Raw genomic sequence first — 19,837 nt, 5'->3', positions numbered from 1 at the left:
GGCTCGTCAGTTTCACTCCGTTTTGCACAAGCGACGGACTACGGTCATTGTGAAAAAATGCAGTGCGTTCAGTTTCATTCTGTGAATTCCACAGCTTGACTAAAATGTAGTAATTTCGCCTTACGCGACTTGTTAAGTCTTATTTTGTCTTGATCCTTTTTTCTCTGCACGTTTTTCTTCTAGTTTTATGTCACACACCGTTCACCTTTTATTTTGTTCATCTTTTTCCAAGAGACTGTTCGTGTTCACTCTTGTATAAGAAAGAATCTGGAAAGAGGCTAAAGTAAAATATAGTTGTTTATTTAAGAATTTTACATATTCCTCATGCATAGAAAACATTTTATAAGTGAAAACTGTATTGCTTTTAAAACATTTTTTTTGTTTGTCTTTGTTTGTCTTTTGTTTCTTTTTGGGTTGTCCGTTATTTGTGCTTTTTTTCTCTCACTGTTAACTGTTACTGTCATGCTGTCTTTGAATCACACACAAGACAAAGAACACTAGTACTACAGAAACTCAAAGATACATGAGGTATGAAACAAAAGACTCCGTCGCGATATAACCTTCGTGGTTGAAAACGACGTTAAACACCAAATAAAGAAAGAAAGAACAAAAGACTGGAAAAAGGCACTGCGGCATTGTCATGGAAATGTCAATCACAGTAGCGTATTCAACCTTCCGACAAGTAATAAACTGCCAGTTTCCAGCTTCACTCTACTCCACAATCTCTACTTTAAAATCTGTTTCATGAATCTTTTCATCTTTACTTCAATGGCTCCCACAGACGAAAAATTAAAAATCCCTCCAATTTTAGGAGGGCCTGGACAGAAATTCACATTCAAAAGGGTGCAACTTGCCCCAAATCTGAGCACATCAAAAGATTTCTCATTATAACATTTCTCAGAAATTCTGTAATACGTGGAAAAGTTGGAGCCCTGTAATTCATGAATCGTTTCATCTCTACTTTATGAATCCTTTCAACAAGTCCATGGGCAGAGGGAAGATGATGGTGGAGTTCTTCTCGGCAGAGATGGTGCTGAGGGTCTGCAGGTAACGCAGCTGTAGAGCGCCGGGCGAGTCCACCATGATGTCAGCAGCATCCTTCAGGGCGCGCGATGCCTTCTGTTCTCCCTCGGCTGCGATCACCTGGAATATGAGGAGAGGTAAGAAAATGAAAGGGTTGTGAACAGGGAAGAACACTTTCAAAACAAGCCTATAAGAATAATACAACAAGAAAAGCAAATTCTTACACGACTCTCCTTCGTCATTTTCCATTACAGTTGAACCCCCCTTTAAAGGGCAGCTGTTGGGTTGTGGCTCTCAAAATCCGTTTAACTACCTGTGACTTCTCATGTTACTGAAACTATAATATACCCAACAGTTACTGGGTGATTTTTAAAGCTCATTAACACAAGTCCCAAGAGTTCAGTCATGCTGAAATGCATTTAATCGAAAAATGTTGGCATTCTCGACCGAGAGAGTCCAGCGCACATCCCTTGGACGCGTGACGCATAGTCAGGAATCAGCCGGGTGGAACGCTCTCTGTCTTCATGCCGTGAATGTTAGATGCTGTTTTTGCTCAAATCAAAGGAAATAATTATGTTAGGATACTTTAATGTTGATTTACTAAAACAGAATAAACAAGAAAAGCAAATGCTTGCACACGACTCGCCTTCGTTACCCCCGCCCCTCTCTGAACCACCTTACCCCTTAGAAGACGCTCTTCGTTACCCCCGCCCCTCTCTGAACCACCTTACCCCTTAGAAAACGCTCTTCGTTACCCCCGCCCCTCTCTGAACCACCTTACCCCTTAGAAGACGCTCTTCGTTACCCCCGCCCCTCTCTGAACCACCTTACCCCTTAGAAGACGCTCTTTGTTACCCCCGCCCCTCCCTGAACCACCTTACCCCTTAGAAGACGCTCTTCGTTACCCCCGCCCCTCTCTGAACCACCTTACCCCTTAGAAGACGCCCTTCGTTACCCCCGCCCCTCCCTGAACCACCTTACCCCTTAGAAGACGCTCTTCGTTATCCCCGCCCCTCTCTGAACCACCTTACCCCTTAGAAGACGCTCTTCGTTACCCCCGCCCCTCTCTGAACCACCTTACCCATTAGAAGACGCTCTTCGTTATCCCCGCCCCTCTCTGAACCACCTTACCCCTTAGAAGATGCCCTTCGTTACCCCCGCCCCTCCCTGAACCACCTTACCCCTTAGAAGACGCTCTTCGTTACCCCCGCCCCTCTCTGAACCACCTTACCCCTTAGAAAACGCTCTTCGTTACCCCCGCCCCTCCCTGAACCACCTTACCCCTTAGAAGACGCTCTTCGTTACCTCCGCCCCTCCCTGAACCACCTTACCCCTTAGAAGACGCCCTTCGTTACCTCCGCCCCTCCCTGAACCACCTTACCCCTTAGAAGACGCCCTTCGTTACCTCCGCCCCTCCCTGAACCACCTTACCCCTTAGAAGACGCTCTTCGTTACCCCCGCCCCTCCCTGAACCACCTTACCCCTTAGAAGACGCTCTTCGTTACCCCCGCCCCTCTCTGAACCACCTTACCCCTTAGAAGACGCCCTTCGTTACCCCCGCCCCTCCCTGAACCACCTTACCCCTTAGAAGACGCTCTTCGTTACCCCCGCCCCTCTCTGAACCACCTTACCCCTTAGAAGACGCTCTTCGTTACCCCCGCCCCCCGCCCCTCCCTGAACCACCTTACCCCTTAGAAGACGCTCTTCGTTACCCCCGCCCCTCCCTGAACCATCTTACCCCTTAGAAGACGCCCTTCGTTACCTCCGCCCCTCCCTGAACCACCTTACCCCTTAGAAGACGCTCTTCGTTACCCCCGCCCCTCCCTGAACCACCTTACCCCTTAGAAGACGCCCTTCGTTACCTCCGCCCCTCCCTGAACCACCTTACCCCTTAGAAGACGCCCTTCGTTACCTCCGCCCCTCCCTGAACCAGCTTACCCCTTAGAAGACGCCCTTCGTTATCCCCGCCCCTCCCTGAACCACCTTACCCCTTAGAAGACGCCCTTCGTTACCCCCGCCCCTCCCTGAACCACCTTACCCCTTAGAAGACGCCCTTCGTTACCTCCGCCCCTCCCTGAACCACCTTACCCCTTAGAAGACGCCCTTCGTTACCTCCGCCCCTCCCTGAACCAGCTTACCCCTTAGAAGACGCCCTTCGTTATCCCCGCCCCCTCCCTGAACCACCTTACCCCTTAGAAGACGCTCTTCGTTACCCCCGCCCCTCCCTGAACCACCTTACCCCTTAGAAGACGCCCTTCGTTACCTCCGCCCCTCCCTGAACCACCTTACCCCTTAGAAGACGCCCTTCGTTACCTCCGCCCCTCCCTGAACCAGCTTACCCCTTAGAAGACGCCCTTCGTTATCCCCGCCCCTCCCTGAACCACCTTACCCCTTAGAAGACGCTCTTCGTTACCCCCGCCCCCCGCCCCTCCCTGAACCACCTTACCCCTTAGAAGACGCCCTTCGTTACCCCCACCCCTCCCTGAACCACCTTACCCCTTAGAAGACGCCCTTCGTTACCCCCGCCCCTCCCTGAACCACCTTACCCCTTAGAAGACGCTCTTCGTTACCCCCGCCCCTCCCTGAACCACCTTACCCCTTAGAAGACGCTCTTCGTTACCTCCGCCCCTCTCTGAACCACCTTACCCCTTAGAAGACGCCCTTCGTTACCCCCACCCCTCCCTGAACCACCTTACCCCTTAGAAGACGCCCTTCGTTACCTCCGCCCCTCCCTGAACCACCTTACCCCTTAGAAGATGCTCTTCGTTACCTCCGCCCCTCCCTGAACCACCTTACCCCTTAGAAGACGCCCTTCGTTACCTCCGCCCCTCCCTGAACCACCTTACCTCTTAGAAGACGCTCTTCGTTACCCCCGCCCCTCCCTGAACCACCTTACCCCTTAGAAGACGCTCTTCGTTACCCCCGCCCCTCTCTGAACCACCTTACCCCTTAGAAGACGCCCTTCGTTACCCCCGCCCCTCTCTGAACCACCTTACCCCTTAGAAGACGCTCTTCGTTACCCCCGCCCCTCCCTGAACCACCTTACCCCTTAGAAGACGCCCTTCGTTACCCCCGCCCCTCTCTGAACCACCTTACCCCTTAGAAGACGCCCTTCGTTACCCCCGCCCCTCTCTGAACCACCTTACCCCTTAGAAGACGCTCTTCGTTACCCCCGCCCCTCCCTGAACCACCTTACCCCTTAGAAGACGCCCTTCGTTACCCCCGCCCCTCCCTGAACCACCTTACCCCTTAGAAGACGCTCTTCGTTACCCCCGCCCCTCTCTGAACCACCTTACCCCTTAGAAGACGCTCTTCGTTACCCCCGCCCCCCGCCCCTCCCTGAACCACCTTACCCCTTAGAAGACGCTCTTCGTTACCCCCGCCCCCCGCCCCTCCCTGAACCACCTTACCCCTTAGAAGACGCTCTTCGTTACCCCCGCCCCTCCCTGAACCACCTTACCCCTTAGAAGACGCCCGTCGTTACCTCCGCCCCTCCCTGAACCACCTTACCCCTTAGAAGACGCCCTTCGTTACCTCCGCCCCTCCCTGAACCACCTTACCCCTTAGAAGACGCCCTTCGTTACCTCCGCCCCTCCCTGAACCACCTTACCCCTTAGAAGACGCTCTTCGTTACCTCCGCCCCTCCCTGAACCACCTTACCCCTTAGAAGACGCTCTTCGTTACCCCCGCCCCTCCCTGAACCACCTTACCCCTTAGAAGACGCCCTTCGTTACCGCCGCCCCTCCCTGAACCACCTTACCCCTTAGAAGACACCCGCTCCCCTTTAAGACCCCAACCCCCACCGATAAGACATTTTTAAGACCCTGTTATCCAAGATATTCTGTTCATAACCCTTTGTAAGTTTACCACCATTTACCTGAGTTTCTCAGGGTTTTGTAGGTCTTAAAAGGAGGATTCTACTACCTATGACCCCCCCCCCCCCCAAAAAAAAAAAAAAAAAAAAAAACCCAACCCAAACAAGTATGTCTGCTGATTATCAACACCTACAATTGTGTGACATTTGGAGGCTTTTGCTCCCAACATAAATGAGAAAATATCAAGGTAAAGTTTTTACAAAGATGACCCCGCTATGACCCCAAAATCGAAACCCTAGAAGTGGGCAATGTTTCAAAGCTCTAGCTTGAAAAACATCCGAGATAACCTCAACGTTAAGTTATTATAAAACGAATATGACCCCGCTGTGACCCCAAAATGTGACGGGGGTCAACCAAACTAGGGTCATGTTGGCAGATTATCAAACCCTTGAAGTGTTCAAAGTTTCAGTCAAAGCTCTAGCTTCAACAAGAAGAGCAAACGCTCGATCGAGTCACTTTCGCAGTTCTGAATATTATATGAGGCATCAGATGGACAGGAAGAAATTGCTATTCACAACACAATGAGTCACGTTCACATAAAATTTGAGCCCGGTCACTTTTATAGTTTCCGAGAAAAGCCCAACGTTAAGTTGTGTGTTGCCGAACAGAAAAGGCTAGTTATCTCCCTTGTTTTTCTGATAACGTTCGTAAAAGGCTACAGATGTAAATACTTTGATGTAAAGAATAATCCTACAAAGTTTCAATCACATCCGATGAACTTTGTCAAAGATATAAAATGTCTAATTTTTCCTTTGACGCTGACCTGTGACCTTGAAAAAGGTCAAAGGTCAACGAAACCATCGTTAAAGTGTAGAGGTCATTGGAGGTCACGACTAAACAAAATATGAGCCCGATCGCTTTGATAGTTTCCGAGAAAAGATATAAAATGTCTAATTTTTCCTTTGACGCTGACCTGTGACCTTGAAAAAGGTCAAAGGTCAACAAAACCATCGTTAAAGTGTAGAGGTCATTGGAGGTCACGACTAAACAAAATATGAGCCCGATCGCTTTGATAGTTTCCGAGAAAAGTCCAACGTTAAGGTGGTGTCTACGGACGGCCGGCCGGACGGCCGGCCGGCCGGCCGGACAGACTAACACTGACCGATTACATAGAGTCACTTTTTCTCAAGTGACTCAAAAACACCTGCAATAACGTCCATGTTTAAGTTATTATGAATCGAACATGACCCCCAGTGACCCCAAAACTTGACGAGGGTCAACCAAACTGGGGTCACTTCGTGAGATCATCAAACCCTAAAAGTGTGCAAAGTTTAGAGGTCTAGCTTGAAAAACATCTGACATAACCTCAACGTTAAGTTTTTTGCCCACGGACGTAAGGCCGGTCGGACATACGGACGGACACATATGAATCATAATACTCCCCTATTACTCAGATGAGTCAAAAATGGATTGATATACTCAATCTCTATAATCTTAACAGTTAGTGAACATTCTTACTAGAGTCACAGCATCTAACAGAACTCTGATAGATCATATTTATGTGACTGATCACCCTAACATTGCTGAATGCTGTGTTCCAGTCAGTGGTTGTAGCGATTACTTTCCTATCTGTCTAACGTGGTCGAGAAATGGTGTAGAAATCCCAAAAGCCGGTCACAGGATAATAAAATACAGATCATTTTCTAAATTCAACGGAGACACATTTCTTCATGACCTCTGTAATTCCTCCCTTTCTGATGTTTATAATGGTATGAATCCTGATATGCTGCTCTAACACACTGGCTCAATGCCTTCACTGAAATATATGATAATCATGCTCCGTGGAGAATTAAAAGTCAGACACATAGTGAAACCGAAATGGTTTAATCTTTATGTTTTGAACGCCAGAACATAACCTCAACGTTTCACGATTTAAATGTTAATGATGAAATTACGTACCGCCACGTTTTTTGCCGCAAGCAAGTGCCGAAAATGAGGCTGTATGAACGGAAACATCGTGCGTACGAACGGAAACATCCGTAGGATGAACGTTGACACACCGCGAGATGGGAGAAGACAGACAGCCACACACACTCACCTTAGCACGTGCTTCTCGTGAAGCCTCAGCCTCGGCAGCCATAGCTCTTTGCAGCTGGACGGGCAGTCTCACGTCCTTACTGAAACACACACACACACACGAACACACAATTAGTGACAGATATCAAACACAGATAAAAGCATTATTTGAAAAGAGATGACATTTGGCGTTGGCAGTTACTTATTTTACATTTTTAAAATCTTAAAAATATGAATAGGTCAATATGACTTGGCTACAAAAAAAACCCCTGTCCTGTCAGAAAGACTTCTCACACAAAAAACTATCGGACAGTTGACCGGCAAGGGGTCAGAACAATGTGTCAGATAAAAAAAGTATGCGTCAATGACCAAAGACCGAGGTCTGAGAACACTGCCAAGGACTGCCTTAAACTTCCAATCATAGCCTAAGCTTCTATGGACATAAAACTAAATTCCAACAACATCCCTAAATCAAAGGTGAGCAGGCAACTACAAAACTACAGTCACCCACCCAGACTGGATGATGTTAACGGACATTCCCCTACCCCCCCCCCCCCCCCCCCCCCCCGCCCATCCTCCTCCACACACACACTCTCTCAACGTTTAGTGTTCCCGGAGCAAGAAGCAGCAAAGAAAGTTGCAGTACAAAGACCTCCAACATACACAACAACACTAAACAAGGCCCGACACTTTGTTCAGTCTTTTGCAACTCCCTTTGCGAGCCCATCACGTACATAACATCGCAAACACATGACATAGCTATGAGTATGCTGCCACAACTTAATGAGTGGTCCTCGCCCTTTACCTGACAAAAGAACAGAGAATTTAATCAGTTGTCCTGCACCGATCAAATCTACCCATCTGAGGGTATGGATAAGGCCAAAAAAAAAAATAGGTCTGTTTACGGTAACCCGACCGACCCTAGTTTTTTCGCGCGACCCTAGACTTTTTTTTGGCATTTGGGGAAAAAAAAAAAAATCTTTTTTTTTTGCAAAATAACGTAAAAATATGGTTTTTTGGAAAAAAAAAACAAAAAAAAAAACAACAATCCCGACCTACCGACCCTATTTTTTGGGCCTATGTTACCGTAAACAGACCTATTTTTTTTTTGGCCTAAACAAAAGACTTTATCCGTGATGGCGCTAGTATTTTTTTCAAACAGGTACGCGAACTTGTATGATGCAAACAGTCCAGACAAAAACGGTAGGCTGGTCATTGGAACCAGTAAGAGTCCAACTCAGAGAACTTCTTTACCCTTCATGGGACAGATTTTTCCTGGTGGGATGATTTCCCCTTCTACTCTATTTGGAGTAACGTTTGTTGGTTAATATTGGTGAAGTTGAAAAGCATAGAGAAAAGCCAATTGAATACTCACACTTCCACGCGTTCAACCTTGATTCCCCACGGGTCAGTGGCCTCGTCCAAAGCACCCTGAAAGAGATAAACATCATCACTTTTAGCATTTGATGCGGCATTATTTTAAATTCTTCTTCGTTCATGGGCTGAAACTCCCACGTTCACTCATTTTTTTGCATGAGTGTGAGTTTTTACGTGTATGACCGTTTATACCCCGCCATTCAGGCAGCAGACGGCGATTTTGGGGGGAAGCATGCTGGGTATTTTTGTGTTTCTATTACCCACCGAACTCTGACATGGATTACAGGATATTTTCCGTGCGCTCCTGGTCTAGTGTACACACGAAGGGGGATAAGGCACCTTCCGATTAAGAGGCCGACGTCTTACCACCCCGCCACTGCGCCCGTCCGATTATTTTAACATTTTTAAATGATAGCAAATTCCTTATTCATGTTGGTTTAACAGCAACGTTTACCGTTATTTTACTTAATCAATGTAAAGCCCTACAAACTTACAAACACGCACAAGTATATACAGCCAAAGCTTATATTAACATTAAAAATGCAAATTGTGTTACAGTATATATTTATATAAAATTATACCATGTTGTTGTCTGTAAAGCGCTTCGAGCTGTGGGACATGTTCTATTATCTATTATCTTATCTATCTAATCCTAGTAGATATGAACATGTGTGTATCTCCCAACAAACAAATGGAAACCTGCGTATCGTTCATCTAAGGTTGTAGATTTGGCATTATAACGCACGTGTAGGTGGCATAGACTTAACAGTGTGTGATTATTACCACTCTCCACTACCTCAACCTTATTGTCAATAAACTAGACAACGAACCAACTACTCGATCATCCCTTCTTCCTTTCTCCCCCCTCCCTTTAAAAAGGGTGGGGGGAAAATGGTAGAAAGAAAAACAGGACTAGTGGTAGGTTTAGCCCTTTGACGATGCCCCCCCCCCTCCCCCCAAAAAAAAATTAACCTGACACACAGTTTGTTTTATCACACCCAAAAGACAAAACTTTGGTACAAGTAAATCTAGACTTGGCCAAAACATTATTGCAACACATTTCGCACCAAAATTAAAACAATAATTCCCGTGTCATTTCGATAAAACTTAGTATGCCAGTTAAGGCCGTTCGCTTGACTATCAGGATCACCTTTTGAATTAAAGATTTCTTTAACAGGGATCACGTGACCGCCGCTCAAAGAAGGGTACCCTCAAAATCGACCAGAAAAAACCCCGGAAGGGCCAAATTGAAAATCAACAAACAATAACAATGGGCAAAACTGTGCAATTTTTACATACGAGTAGAAATTCAAATCAATTATCTACCTTGAACAGGTTGATTAGTTTAGCTAGCTTGCGTATTTCGCGTGCTATACTATTCCTTAAGATGCAGGGGTCGATCGCAAGAGCGGTAACTTAAAACGGGACTTTTTGCATCATTTTTTTAGGGGTGTCATAACAAAAAGCGCTGTACTTTAGCAATGAATTGGTGAATTGTTTTAAAACTTTCAGAATAATTTAACAACATAATAGAGATACTTCGAGCGAAATGTTGGATCGTTACAGATATTTGTTCAGATGTGATGCAATATTTCGGAAAAAGTCATTGGATTGTCAACTTGTGTCGCATTATACTTGTTTGAGTCTAAATATCGGACCCTATTGCAACGCTGAAAAACACAAAAGCGTTTATATTGGTATTCTGACACAATATTCTCTGTTGAAAACATGTTTTTGTCAGCAACAACTACCAGAATGGTCCATGTTGCCTATTGCAGGCGACGGTTTAGTGCGCATATCCCTTTGCGCATGTATCCACGGAAATCACCGAACATTGAAAACCCCACGGATATATATATATATCAAGACGAAGACACGAGATTATCGGATGTTTGGCATTACGTCAATATGACGTCACGTGTCCTGCTTGCTTACGTTTTATTCTATGTATCGTTCGAAAGTCTGACTTCTACCGGGGATAGCCTCAGGGATTCGCGTGATGAAGACTGCGGTAAATCTGTGAATGATAAAAGAACAAGGATTGTCTCAGAAGAAAGTCAACGACTAAATGTTTCAGACCCGTAACTTCATGTCAACATTGCACACAATGGACGTTGCATACGGAAAGGAGAGAGTGCTGATTATGTGCTAAACATGGGAAAGACCGTCTGCTGGAATGTAGCTACTGGAACTTTGCAAGGTTTGTTGCCTGTTAAAGAACTGGAGTTTTACACGAAGTGTATTTCATGCATATACGGTAAGAAAAAAAGAAAAGCAAATTGCATCGTCTGTCGACCAGTCACAGAAAAACAAACCTGGCCAGGTATGCGTGTACTTCATGCACGTCAAAGAAACTTTGTAGTTTGTAATTACCAGGGGCGGACGAGGGGGGGTTTCTGGGGTTTCCGGAAACCCCCCCCCCCCCCCCCCCAGCCAAAAAATAAAAATATTTTTGTGTGTTTTTATGGGTTGAGTTTCAATTTTTGGGGTATTAATCAGTGACAAAATCTGCTGCCTGAAACTGGTAATGATCATCCTCAGAATGCACCAGATTGCACCATTTTGCATCCTTTTTTTCAAAATGTTCCGGGGGGGCATGCCCCCAGACCCCCCTAGCAAGCTCGGCGCTTCGCGGCGTCGGCTCGGCGCTTCGCGGCGTCGGCTCGGCGCTTCGCGCCTTCACACCCATATCTTCACAATATGCTTTAGGAACCCCCCCCCCCCCCCCCATAAAATGAACTGATCCGCCCCTTATTACGAATATGAAAGCATATTCGCAGACTTCCTGCAGAATATGGCCCGATGATCGGAATAGGGCTGTGTGAGTCTATTCAATCACAACTCCCGAATTCCCCCACGTGTTCATCAGAATAGCAATATACACCCATGTTTTTGCACGAGTTGGCTTGTATTTGAATAACCGTTTTTACACCGCCACTTTAGGCAACCGTACTCCAATTTTCTTGGCTTCGGAGGTATCAAAAGGGGGGGTTCCACTCTACAACTAAATCCTCGGCTCTAACAAGAGATCAGGGCTGAGGGGCACAAAGCGAAAGTGGGTGCCACCCTATAACAGGAGAGAACAAACCCCCGGGTCTGATTCGTTGAAATCACAACAAATCTCAATTTCAACCAATCCAACACCGCGGCAGGCTCCCACCCGGTTGGTAACTTTCTCGTGCACCTCAGCCATGGAGCTTGTTACAATATCTCTGCTCCAACCTACCTGCATGATGTGACTGATTTCTTCTTCTGTTTTCATGGGCTGACACTCCTACGTATCACTCGTGTTTTTTGAGGAGTAGGTTTATATTTCTATACCTGTTTTTCCACCGCCACTTTAGTTCACCATACTCCAACTTCGGGGGATTCGGACGTCTTAAAAGAGGAGTTCCACTATTGAACTAAACCCCCAGCTCCAACCCACCTGCATGAGTTGACTGATCTGCTCTCTTTCGGACAGGATCTCGGACATGGTCTTGGTGCCCAGCGTGTTACGCAGGATGGAGGCTGCCAGCAGCTTGGTGGATTTGGAAGCGTTCGCCACGTTGTTGACGGTGGAAGTGGCGTTACTCACACGGTAGTACACCACGGCGTCCACAGCCACAGTCACAGAGTCACGGGTCAACACCTGGAGGATAACGAAAAAAATGGGGGGGGGGGGGGGGGGGTAGAATTCAAGAACATTGTCGGAAGATAATTCTCTCTCTCTCTCTTTCTCTCTCAACACTCCGTAATGTAGCTACGTCCCTTGACTGACCATGCAACCAGAGTGCATGAAAAAAGAAAACAAATGCTTACACACGACGCGCCTTCCCTACCCCCGCCAGTCCCAGAACCACCTTACCCCATAGAAGACTCCCGCCCTTTTAAGAACCCCGATAAGACATTTTCAAGACTCTGTTTTTAAGATATTCTGTTCAGAACCTCTGATAGTTTGCCCCCATTTTGAGACCTGATTTTTGTGCAGGATTATTCCACTACCAAAGACCATGTCCACCCCCCTGTTCCAGCTTCATGGAATAATGTTCAAGTGAACTCCTTATGGGACCTGTACCAATCCATTTAGTTATTCAAACCTAAGAGTATTTTACATATTCAAACTTGCACGACCCCCTTCCAACCACCATCCTAAGCCTGACATACTCAACATCCACCACATTTTGAAATAAAGAGATTTTTTATTTTTAACAAGAATCATAATAATTACTAACCAAATGAGTTTTGAAACTCTGTGTGACATCATTTCTGACACTATGACATCGTAACATGATGTCATACACCACTTTAAAAAAACACACATACAAAACAAACATTGACATCATTGCTTGATGACCTCAAGAAATTTGTGCTTGATAGCTCAGTGGATATTTCAGGGGTGAAAATCTTTTCCAGCAAACATTTTCATGCTGTGACTCTGAAACTTGATGAAAACAAGCCAAATTTTGATAACGTGGAGGTTTTTGCTCCCAAAATAACTGAGAAAATATAAATGTAAAGGGTTTTTTTACAGACCATACAGACGGACACAAATGAATTCTAATAGTACCCACCAATTACTCAAGTTTGTGAAAAATCGAATTTCAAAGTCAAAATCATGGCTTGAATTTACTTATTTACAAACTGACTTTTTTCTGTCTGCAAAGCTTAGTAGTCTACCTTGACACAGCTTCCATAAATCTGGGACCTGGGGCGCTGTTCTTGAATTTTATCAAAAGTGGGCAGAGTTTTTAGAGAACAGCTTCCACCAAGTGTTCAGACCAGACAAGGTGGTCATCTTTTGCGTGGGAACGAGCCATGGTCGTCTGAACTATCGTCACTACTCGCCTAAATCCACAATTCATCATATAAGTACAATACTCATGATGATGATGATGATGATGATGATGATGATGATGATGATGATATATGCAGCTGCTGCTTACTCCAATGGTAACAACAAAGACAATGATAATTATATTAACTAAAACACCAACAACCACAACGCTGGCCTTGCAGAAAGTCAAGAAAACAAAGTGACCTCCTGAGGTGGAACGTCGAAAGACACGACCCTGAGGTCGACCTTAGAATACTCGTCAATGCAGGGAAGGATGAAGAACAGTCCAGGGCCTTTGGCTTCCCCTGACATCAGTCGACCTAGTCGGTAGATCACAGCTCTCTCGTATTCCTGGACAATCTGGAAATGGACAAAGAAAACAATGAAAATCAGACAGGTTTTGAGGCCAAGAAATCAGAAAGAATACGGAATAGGGAAAGTTGATTAGAACTGGCCTAAGGGCCCTCTCCAATGACTTTATACAGTCAAACCTGCCCTTGCGACCGCCTAGAGCTTCAAAGCGACCAACTTTCCACCATGACCACCCGAAAGTATCCCAGACTAATTTCTGTTCTATTAGACTATATATCATTTACCTGTCCTCAGAGACCACCTGTCTAGTATAACGACCACTTTTGATCGGTCTCTTGGGTGGTCGTTAAAGACAGGTGGTCTCTGAGGACAGGTAAATGATATAACTGTGTTAAACAAATCGACATGCCGGGAAATGGTCAAACACATATCGGTTAAAGCATCAACACATCATGAATTATGGTTTTTACACTGCTCGTCATAAAAAACTACACACATACATTTAACTGTAGATCTTTGTGATGCGGTCAGTTATAAACTTTTATTACCAATTCAGTGCCCCATATGGCTTTTTGACCAATCAGGACGGATTCTAGGTGACCCTCTAAATGTTATAACGTTCAGGCGCAGGGACCCTTTTTGTTTATCAAGCTAAAAATGAACAAGACAAAGTAAAATTTTAAATCAGCAATATCAGTATGATTTATTCTAAAGAATGACACTTCAAATGCTGTCAGATAATACTCTCTTTATCTAAAAAATACCGAAAAGCGAGTTTTGTCGGTGGGTGCTTTACGGAACAGCGAGGCACCGCCCATCCTCTGAGTGTGCAATGCCGACTCGCTCACTTGAAATCTAAATTATCAAAGTTCGGAAAAATCAAGTGAAATTGGGTCACTCGCTTTACGTCAAATGTATCTTTACGTCATTTCCCATCCGTCTGGAGTCGGTTCTAAATCTGTCGCTCTCTGTTCAACAAGAAAAAGCGAAGCAACCGAAACGCATGTTCAACATGGTTTGTTGTGTGTCAAACGCATTTGGCCTGTGAATATTCATCACGTAAGGTGTGTTACTCTGATTGGCTGACCCAGGTCACGAGAATTCTTTGACTAACAGGCATAATCAGGTAGGAGCGCTCCAGTTCCCATTGCGGCTGTTCTGTCTAATTCGCGGGGTCGCTTCGAAATTTCTTTTGGTCGAATTAAACGGTAATAAAACCGTTATTTCTAATATGCTGACTCATGCTTGATATCTTTTTTCTCGACATGTCTGTTATCATTTGCTAACAGTCAGCATATTAGAAATAACTCATAATATTAAAACTAAGTACATTGCCAAAACGGTTATTCATTCCCCTACCGTATGAAATAAAGAGTTTCATTTTTCATTAATTATTGTTTGTGCAGTGTACCGGAGACCTAAAACACCCCCCCAAAATCAAATTCGCAAAAGCAAACTTGCAGACACTAAAATACAAAAAACAAGAAGGGCAAAGCCCATACGACTCACATGCTTGACCTTGACCTTTACATGACCTTGACCTTCAGGGTCAAGGTCAAATAACTAAACCTAGCAATGACATCATACACTAAGAACTGCTTTACACATTTTTCCTACCAAAATACATGTGACCTTGACCCAAGGTCAAGGTCATCCAAGGTCATGCAACACAAAGCTGTTAATTCAAGACATAGGAAGTACAATGGTGCTTATTGGCTCTTTCTACCATGAGATATGGTCACTTTTAGTGGTTCACTACCTTATTTTGGTCACATTTCATAAGGGTCAAAGTGACCTTGACCTTGATCATATGTGACCAAATGTGTCTCATGATGAAAGCATAACATGTGCCCCTCATAATTTTTAAGTTTGAAACAGTTATCTTCCATAGTTCAGGGTCAAGGTCACTACAAAATATGTATACAATCCAACTTTGAAGAGCTCCTGTGACCTTGACCTTGAAGCAAGGTAAACCAAACTGGTATCAAAAAATGGGGCTTACTTTGCCCTATATATCATATATAGGTGAGGTATTGAATCTCAAAAACTTCAGAGAAAATGGGGAAAATGTGAAAAATAGCTGTTTTTTAGGCAACATTTATGGCCCCTGCGACCTTGACCTTGAAGCAAGGTCAAGATACTATGTATGTTTTTTGGGGCCTTGTCATCATACACCATCTTGCCAAATTTGGTACTGATAGACTGAATATATATAATAGTGTCCAAGAAATATCCAACGTTAAAGTTTTCCGGCCGGACGGACGACTCGGGTGAGTACATAGACTCACTTTTGCTTCGCATGTGAGTCAAAAATCAATATAAGCAAGAGTGACCCCGTTTTTGATCTCCCATTGAAGAACAGCTCATTTTCTACCCATACAAATTGGTTCAGCTGTTGTGCCTAGCAGTGTTGTTTTGCCATTTTGAAGAAGACAGGTGTCTTGTGTGTCTTCCTGGTGGCTGTCTTCTCGTAGATCGAGTGGGTACTTGGCAGTTTTTCTTGGGTCATTCTGGCGGCAGATCATCTGATAATTTTCTCAAGTTGTTCGACATCAATCTTCTTCGCGCTCCCCAGGAAGCAGACGACGTTGTACAACGTGACACTCTGCACTACTGACACTCTGCACTACAGACTTGAAGAACAGCGAAGGGGTCTGATAATTTTCTCAAGTTGTTCGACATCAATCTTCTTCGCTCCCAAGGAAGCAGACGACGTTGTACAACGTGACACTCTGCACTACTGACACTATGCACTACAGACTTGAAGAACAGCGAAGGGATTTTCCTGCCCACTTGGAATTTGTTCAGCTTTTGTAGAAAGAACAGTCTTTGGTTTCCTTTTTTGCAGCAAACACGGATGTGTTCACTCCAGTCAAGTTTTTCATCGATGATGACGCCTATACTATAGGTACTTCTATAACTTGACTTTCTCGACCGGTAGTCCCTTGATGACGATGGGCTCTGTACTGGGTCTGGTTTGTCCTTCCTGAAGTCAAGAATGAGTTCTTTGGTCTTGGAGACATTGAGGTCCAAGTATAGTTGTCGCACCAGTCGACCAGGTCGAAAACGGAAGGTTCTTGCGTCAATTTTGAGGGTTACTCTGAGAAAAAAAGTGCTGTATTCAATAGTGACCCGGTGGATTGCTTTGAAACTTTCAAGATATTATACCTATACCAGACCTACTTTGGATATAATTTTGGATGACTATACTGCCACCTAGAAAATAGGGATCTGTTAGCTATGCCTTTTTATCGCAGGTACCGCTGTTAACTACGTTTAACTTAATTGATCTTCTTACCGCGATACACCAATACAGGGAGAATGGGAGGGAGAGAACAACCAGGATTAGTGAAAAGACTGTCAGGATCTGACCACAGAATCCATTGTCACCATCCGACCCACGATCCTGATCTGCAAGTAGACCATGCACATAACAAGTTGATACAGTGGAACCCATCTTTCAAGAGCCCCCAATTCAGGGCTTCCCCCTTTTTAAGACCTTGATTTGTCAGATTTTCTGTTTATAATTTCTGTAAATTTATCTCCATTTTAAGACTCCCTCCTTTTTAAGGCCAACATAAGAGACAAACAAAATATCACTATTTCACCTTGTGCAGATACGCAGTTCGAACGTGTCTTTTGCGTTGTTTTGGGTGTTAAAAACTGACCGATTAAATAAAATAAAAACCGGCCTAGAACTGCACCTCAATTTTAAAGAATTCGTACCTTTAGGGGCAAACGGGGCATTAGGCTCCTCGGGGCAATAGGCCCCAGTGCATGGAAATTGTGTTCATTTCAGGCAGACCTCATCAGTCATGTTAGAAGAAGCTTAACAACCATTCAGAATTCACTTTACTTATTTATGCAAAGAATATCTGAGCCAAACAGGTAACGGTACACAGTTTACCAACCCTTTACAAACAGGAACCATTTTATGACCGCCAAAACCCATTTGGCAACTTTGTGAGTGGTTGTGACATCTTAAATCCACTCATTTGATTACTTCAAGGCCAGCCTGAACCTTTTCCCAGTGGAAGGTTTACTTTATACACTGAGTCTAATTGCCCCATGATATTAAAGTTGGGCTGTTCCCATTTGAGGTCCCAAATTTTGAAAGTTTAAAAAAAGGGGGGGGCTTTAATGCCCCATTTTAAGGGAATTAGGCTCCGTTGCTTTTTTGAACATATTCTGCAAAAAATTATAGATATTCCACACAATTTTATGTAGGTTTACTTTATACACTGAGTCTAATTGCCCCATGATATTAAAGTTGGGCTGTTCCTATTTGAAGTCCCAAATTTTGAAAGTTTCAAAAAAGTGGGGGCAAAAAAAATTAAATATCATATCTGCAAAAAATAATCACATCATAAACAAATAGAGTGCAGTCTGCTGAAAATACGATCTCTTGGTGGTTCTTTCGATAATCTTACCGTCCTGATCACTTAAATTAGCACCAGAGTGTGCGAAAGACACCAACATGCATCTATGAAATACACCGACCTGGCTTCTTCGGATCCATTTTGCTCAAATGCTTACGTAAAATCATGACGTCAAAAGATGTTCGATTTTTTTTGTACAACAATGTTCATCAAGTGGATTTATAAACTGAAGTCTTTCTCAAAAACCGTTTAGTCTGCTTCAAAGACTTACGGCAATTTTCAACATTATTCACGACTTGCAGGACCCCGTGACCCAGCATAATTAACAGACACAAGGTGAAGGTTTGTTGGGGGACAAATCAGTTCCGGTTAAAAGCACGTGGACAAAACACGTGGACATTTCACGACAAAATGGATTGCTTCGTAGGGCAGATGGGCAGATCAGCACACCGAAGCCCTAGCTGCAGCTACTCACTTTGCGAAAGTAAATCCGCGGTAAAACGTTCTCTCGGAAAATTCTCACATGCTATGCCGAGTGGAAAACATATTTTACCCTTTCCGATTTTTCTTTTTTTAGACAGCGAGGAATCACAATCACTTTTGCAGCTGTGGAGAAAACGTGTACCGTAGCGACTACGTCCCTTTGTGAGAAAACATGACGTTTTGATACATTTGACGCGGTTGTGACGACACATTTCTAAATACACCGTAAGTTTATTGTTCCCCAACAAAGGGGAAAGCCGAGACTAATAATGGCGGCCACCATGCGTCCAGTCCCAAACCCTGCTGCACGTCGTGCAAGAAAACTAGACGCTTTGAAACACAGGAGCTTGTATTCAATCGCCGGTCGATCATTATTTACTCCTTATTCCATATATATATATTTACTTCTTATTCCATACAGTCTCCTTACTATTACTATTTACTAATAAATAGTAGTAGTAAGGGCAAGCATGCAGCAGTAAATAATAAGCATGCATGAGTAAATAATTATCGACCGGTGGTTGGATACAAGCTCCTGTGCTTTGAAACACAGGCACTCGTCACGAGGTGGGCGGGGCCTATGTCTTGGCTGTCACTTGTGATGGACGGTCGTCTTTTCGGGGTCTTTTCTTATATATATTGGTTTATACAAGGTATGATACTGAGTCTCTCGACCTCGTCGGCAAACTTCGCATTCCTGCCATACACAGCTTAGCAAAGCAAAACAACGGCTATGATAAAATCAAGCAGACATTTAACTATCAGGCAGCGACAGATTTATACGAATTAGACGTTGCTACGCCTGTTATTTTGCAAAACGGCACGGATTTTGGCACACAAAACCCCACGTTGTTCTAGACGGAACGGAAGTTACATATGACTTACTTCCCCTTATAATCAAACCGAGACAACAAGCTGTGCCTTCATACACCTAACAGTTCCGCGGCCATTTTAGATCTCGCACATGCGCACTTCTTTTATCGCGAGCAGATTCGACCTATTTCCTTTTCCGGGTGATGCGCATATTGTTTTTCGGCATGTTTATGTCTTTTTCCTTTTCCGGTTGATATCACCGCATGCGCAGATCGTGTTATTCGCCCACGTTTCTACGCAAGGAACACTACTCCGGCGCACTACTCCACCCGTTGAAAGGGGGAAACATTTTCTTCAGTACAAGTAGTCTTTATGAATAATCAATTAACAAGAAGGACGTTGTAAATTCATTCAATGCAGATAAAATAAGAAATATGTTTGACGAACTTGTTCTGTTCTTATTCACATGACAAAATATGTGAAGATCGAGAGATGTTATTAAAAAAAACGTGTTCCAGGCAACTTGCAAACAGATAACCGCTGTGTATTTCACCACAACCCAACGCAAAGGAAACATGACACACTACTATTTGGCATTCCTTTTTGCATTCATTGAACTTTCCCCAATAAATTCGGCTCACATCAGTCACAGTCGTACTAAAAGTTTGTCAAAACACGACACACAGGCGATAACAAATGCCCACCTGAATGGTGGTTCGCAACCACACACTATAACGACCGTC

At 44.4% G+C, this 19,837-nt stretch overlaps 1 protein-coding gene across 1 annotated transcript; it reads right to left on the bottom strand.

The window, feature by feature from the left end:
* Positions 1–284: 284 nt before the first annotated feature.
* Positions 285–17,946, bottom strand: LOC138948905 (band 7 protein AAEL010189-like). The gene is made up of 7 exons (XM_070320539.1): positions 17,920–17,946; positions 16,718–16,830; positions 13,312–13,467; positions 11,719–11,922; positions 8,290–8,345; positions 6,937–7,015; positions 285–1,143 (listed from the first exon to the last, which is right to left on the bottom strand). The coding sequence occupies exons 1-7, from the start codon at positions 17,936–17,938 to the stop codon at positions 958–960; spliced, it is 813 nt and encodes a 270-aa protein (XP_070176640.1). The 5' UTR covers positions 17,939–17,946; the 3' UTR covers positions 285–957.
* Positions 17,947–19,837: the final 1,891 nt, after the last annotated feature.

Source organism: Littorina saxatilis, linkage group LG15, assembly GCF_037325665.1.
Source record: "Littorina saxatilis isolate snail1 linkage group LG15, US_GU_Lsax_2.0, whole genome shotgun sequence".
NCBI lineage: Eukaryota > Metazoa > Mollusca > Gastropoda > Littorinimorpha > Littorinidae > Littorina > Littorina saxatilis.
The sequence above is the reverse complement of the archived record's forward strand: the minus strand, read 5'-3'. Positions and strand labels throughout refer to the sequence as shown.

What these genes read in the sequence shown, in the direction of transcription:
- LOC138948905 (XM_070320539.1), bottom strand. An exon ending in CCCTGTATTGGTGTATCGCG is followed by an intron (nt 13,468 to 16,717) that starts GTAAGAAGATCA and finishes GTCCATTTCCAG; the next exon opens with ATTGTCCAGGAATACGAGAG. An exon ending in TCGACGTTCCACCTCAGGAG is followed by an intron (nt 11,923 to 13,311) that starts GTCACTTTGTTT and finishes GTTATCCTCCAG; the next exon opens with GTGTTGACCCGTGACTCTGT.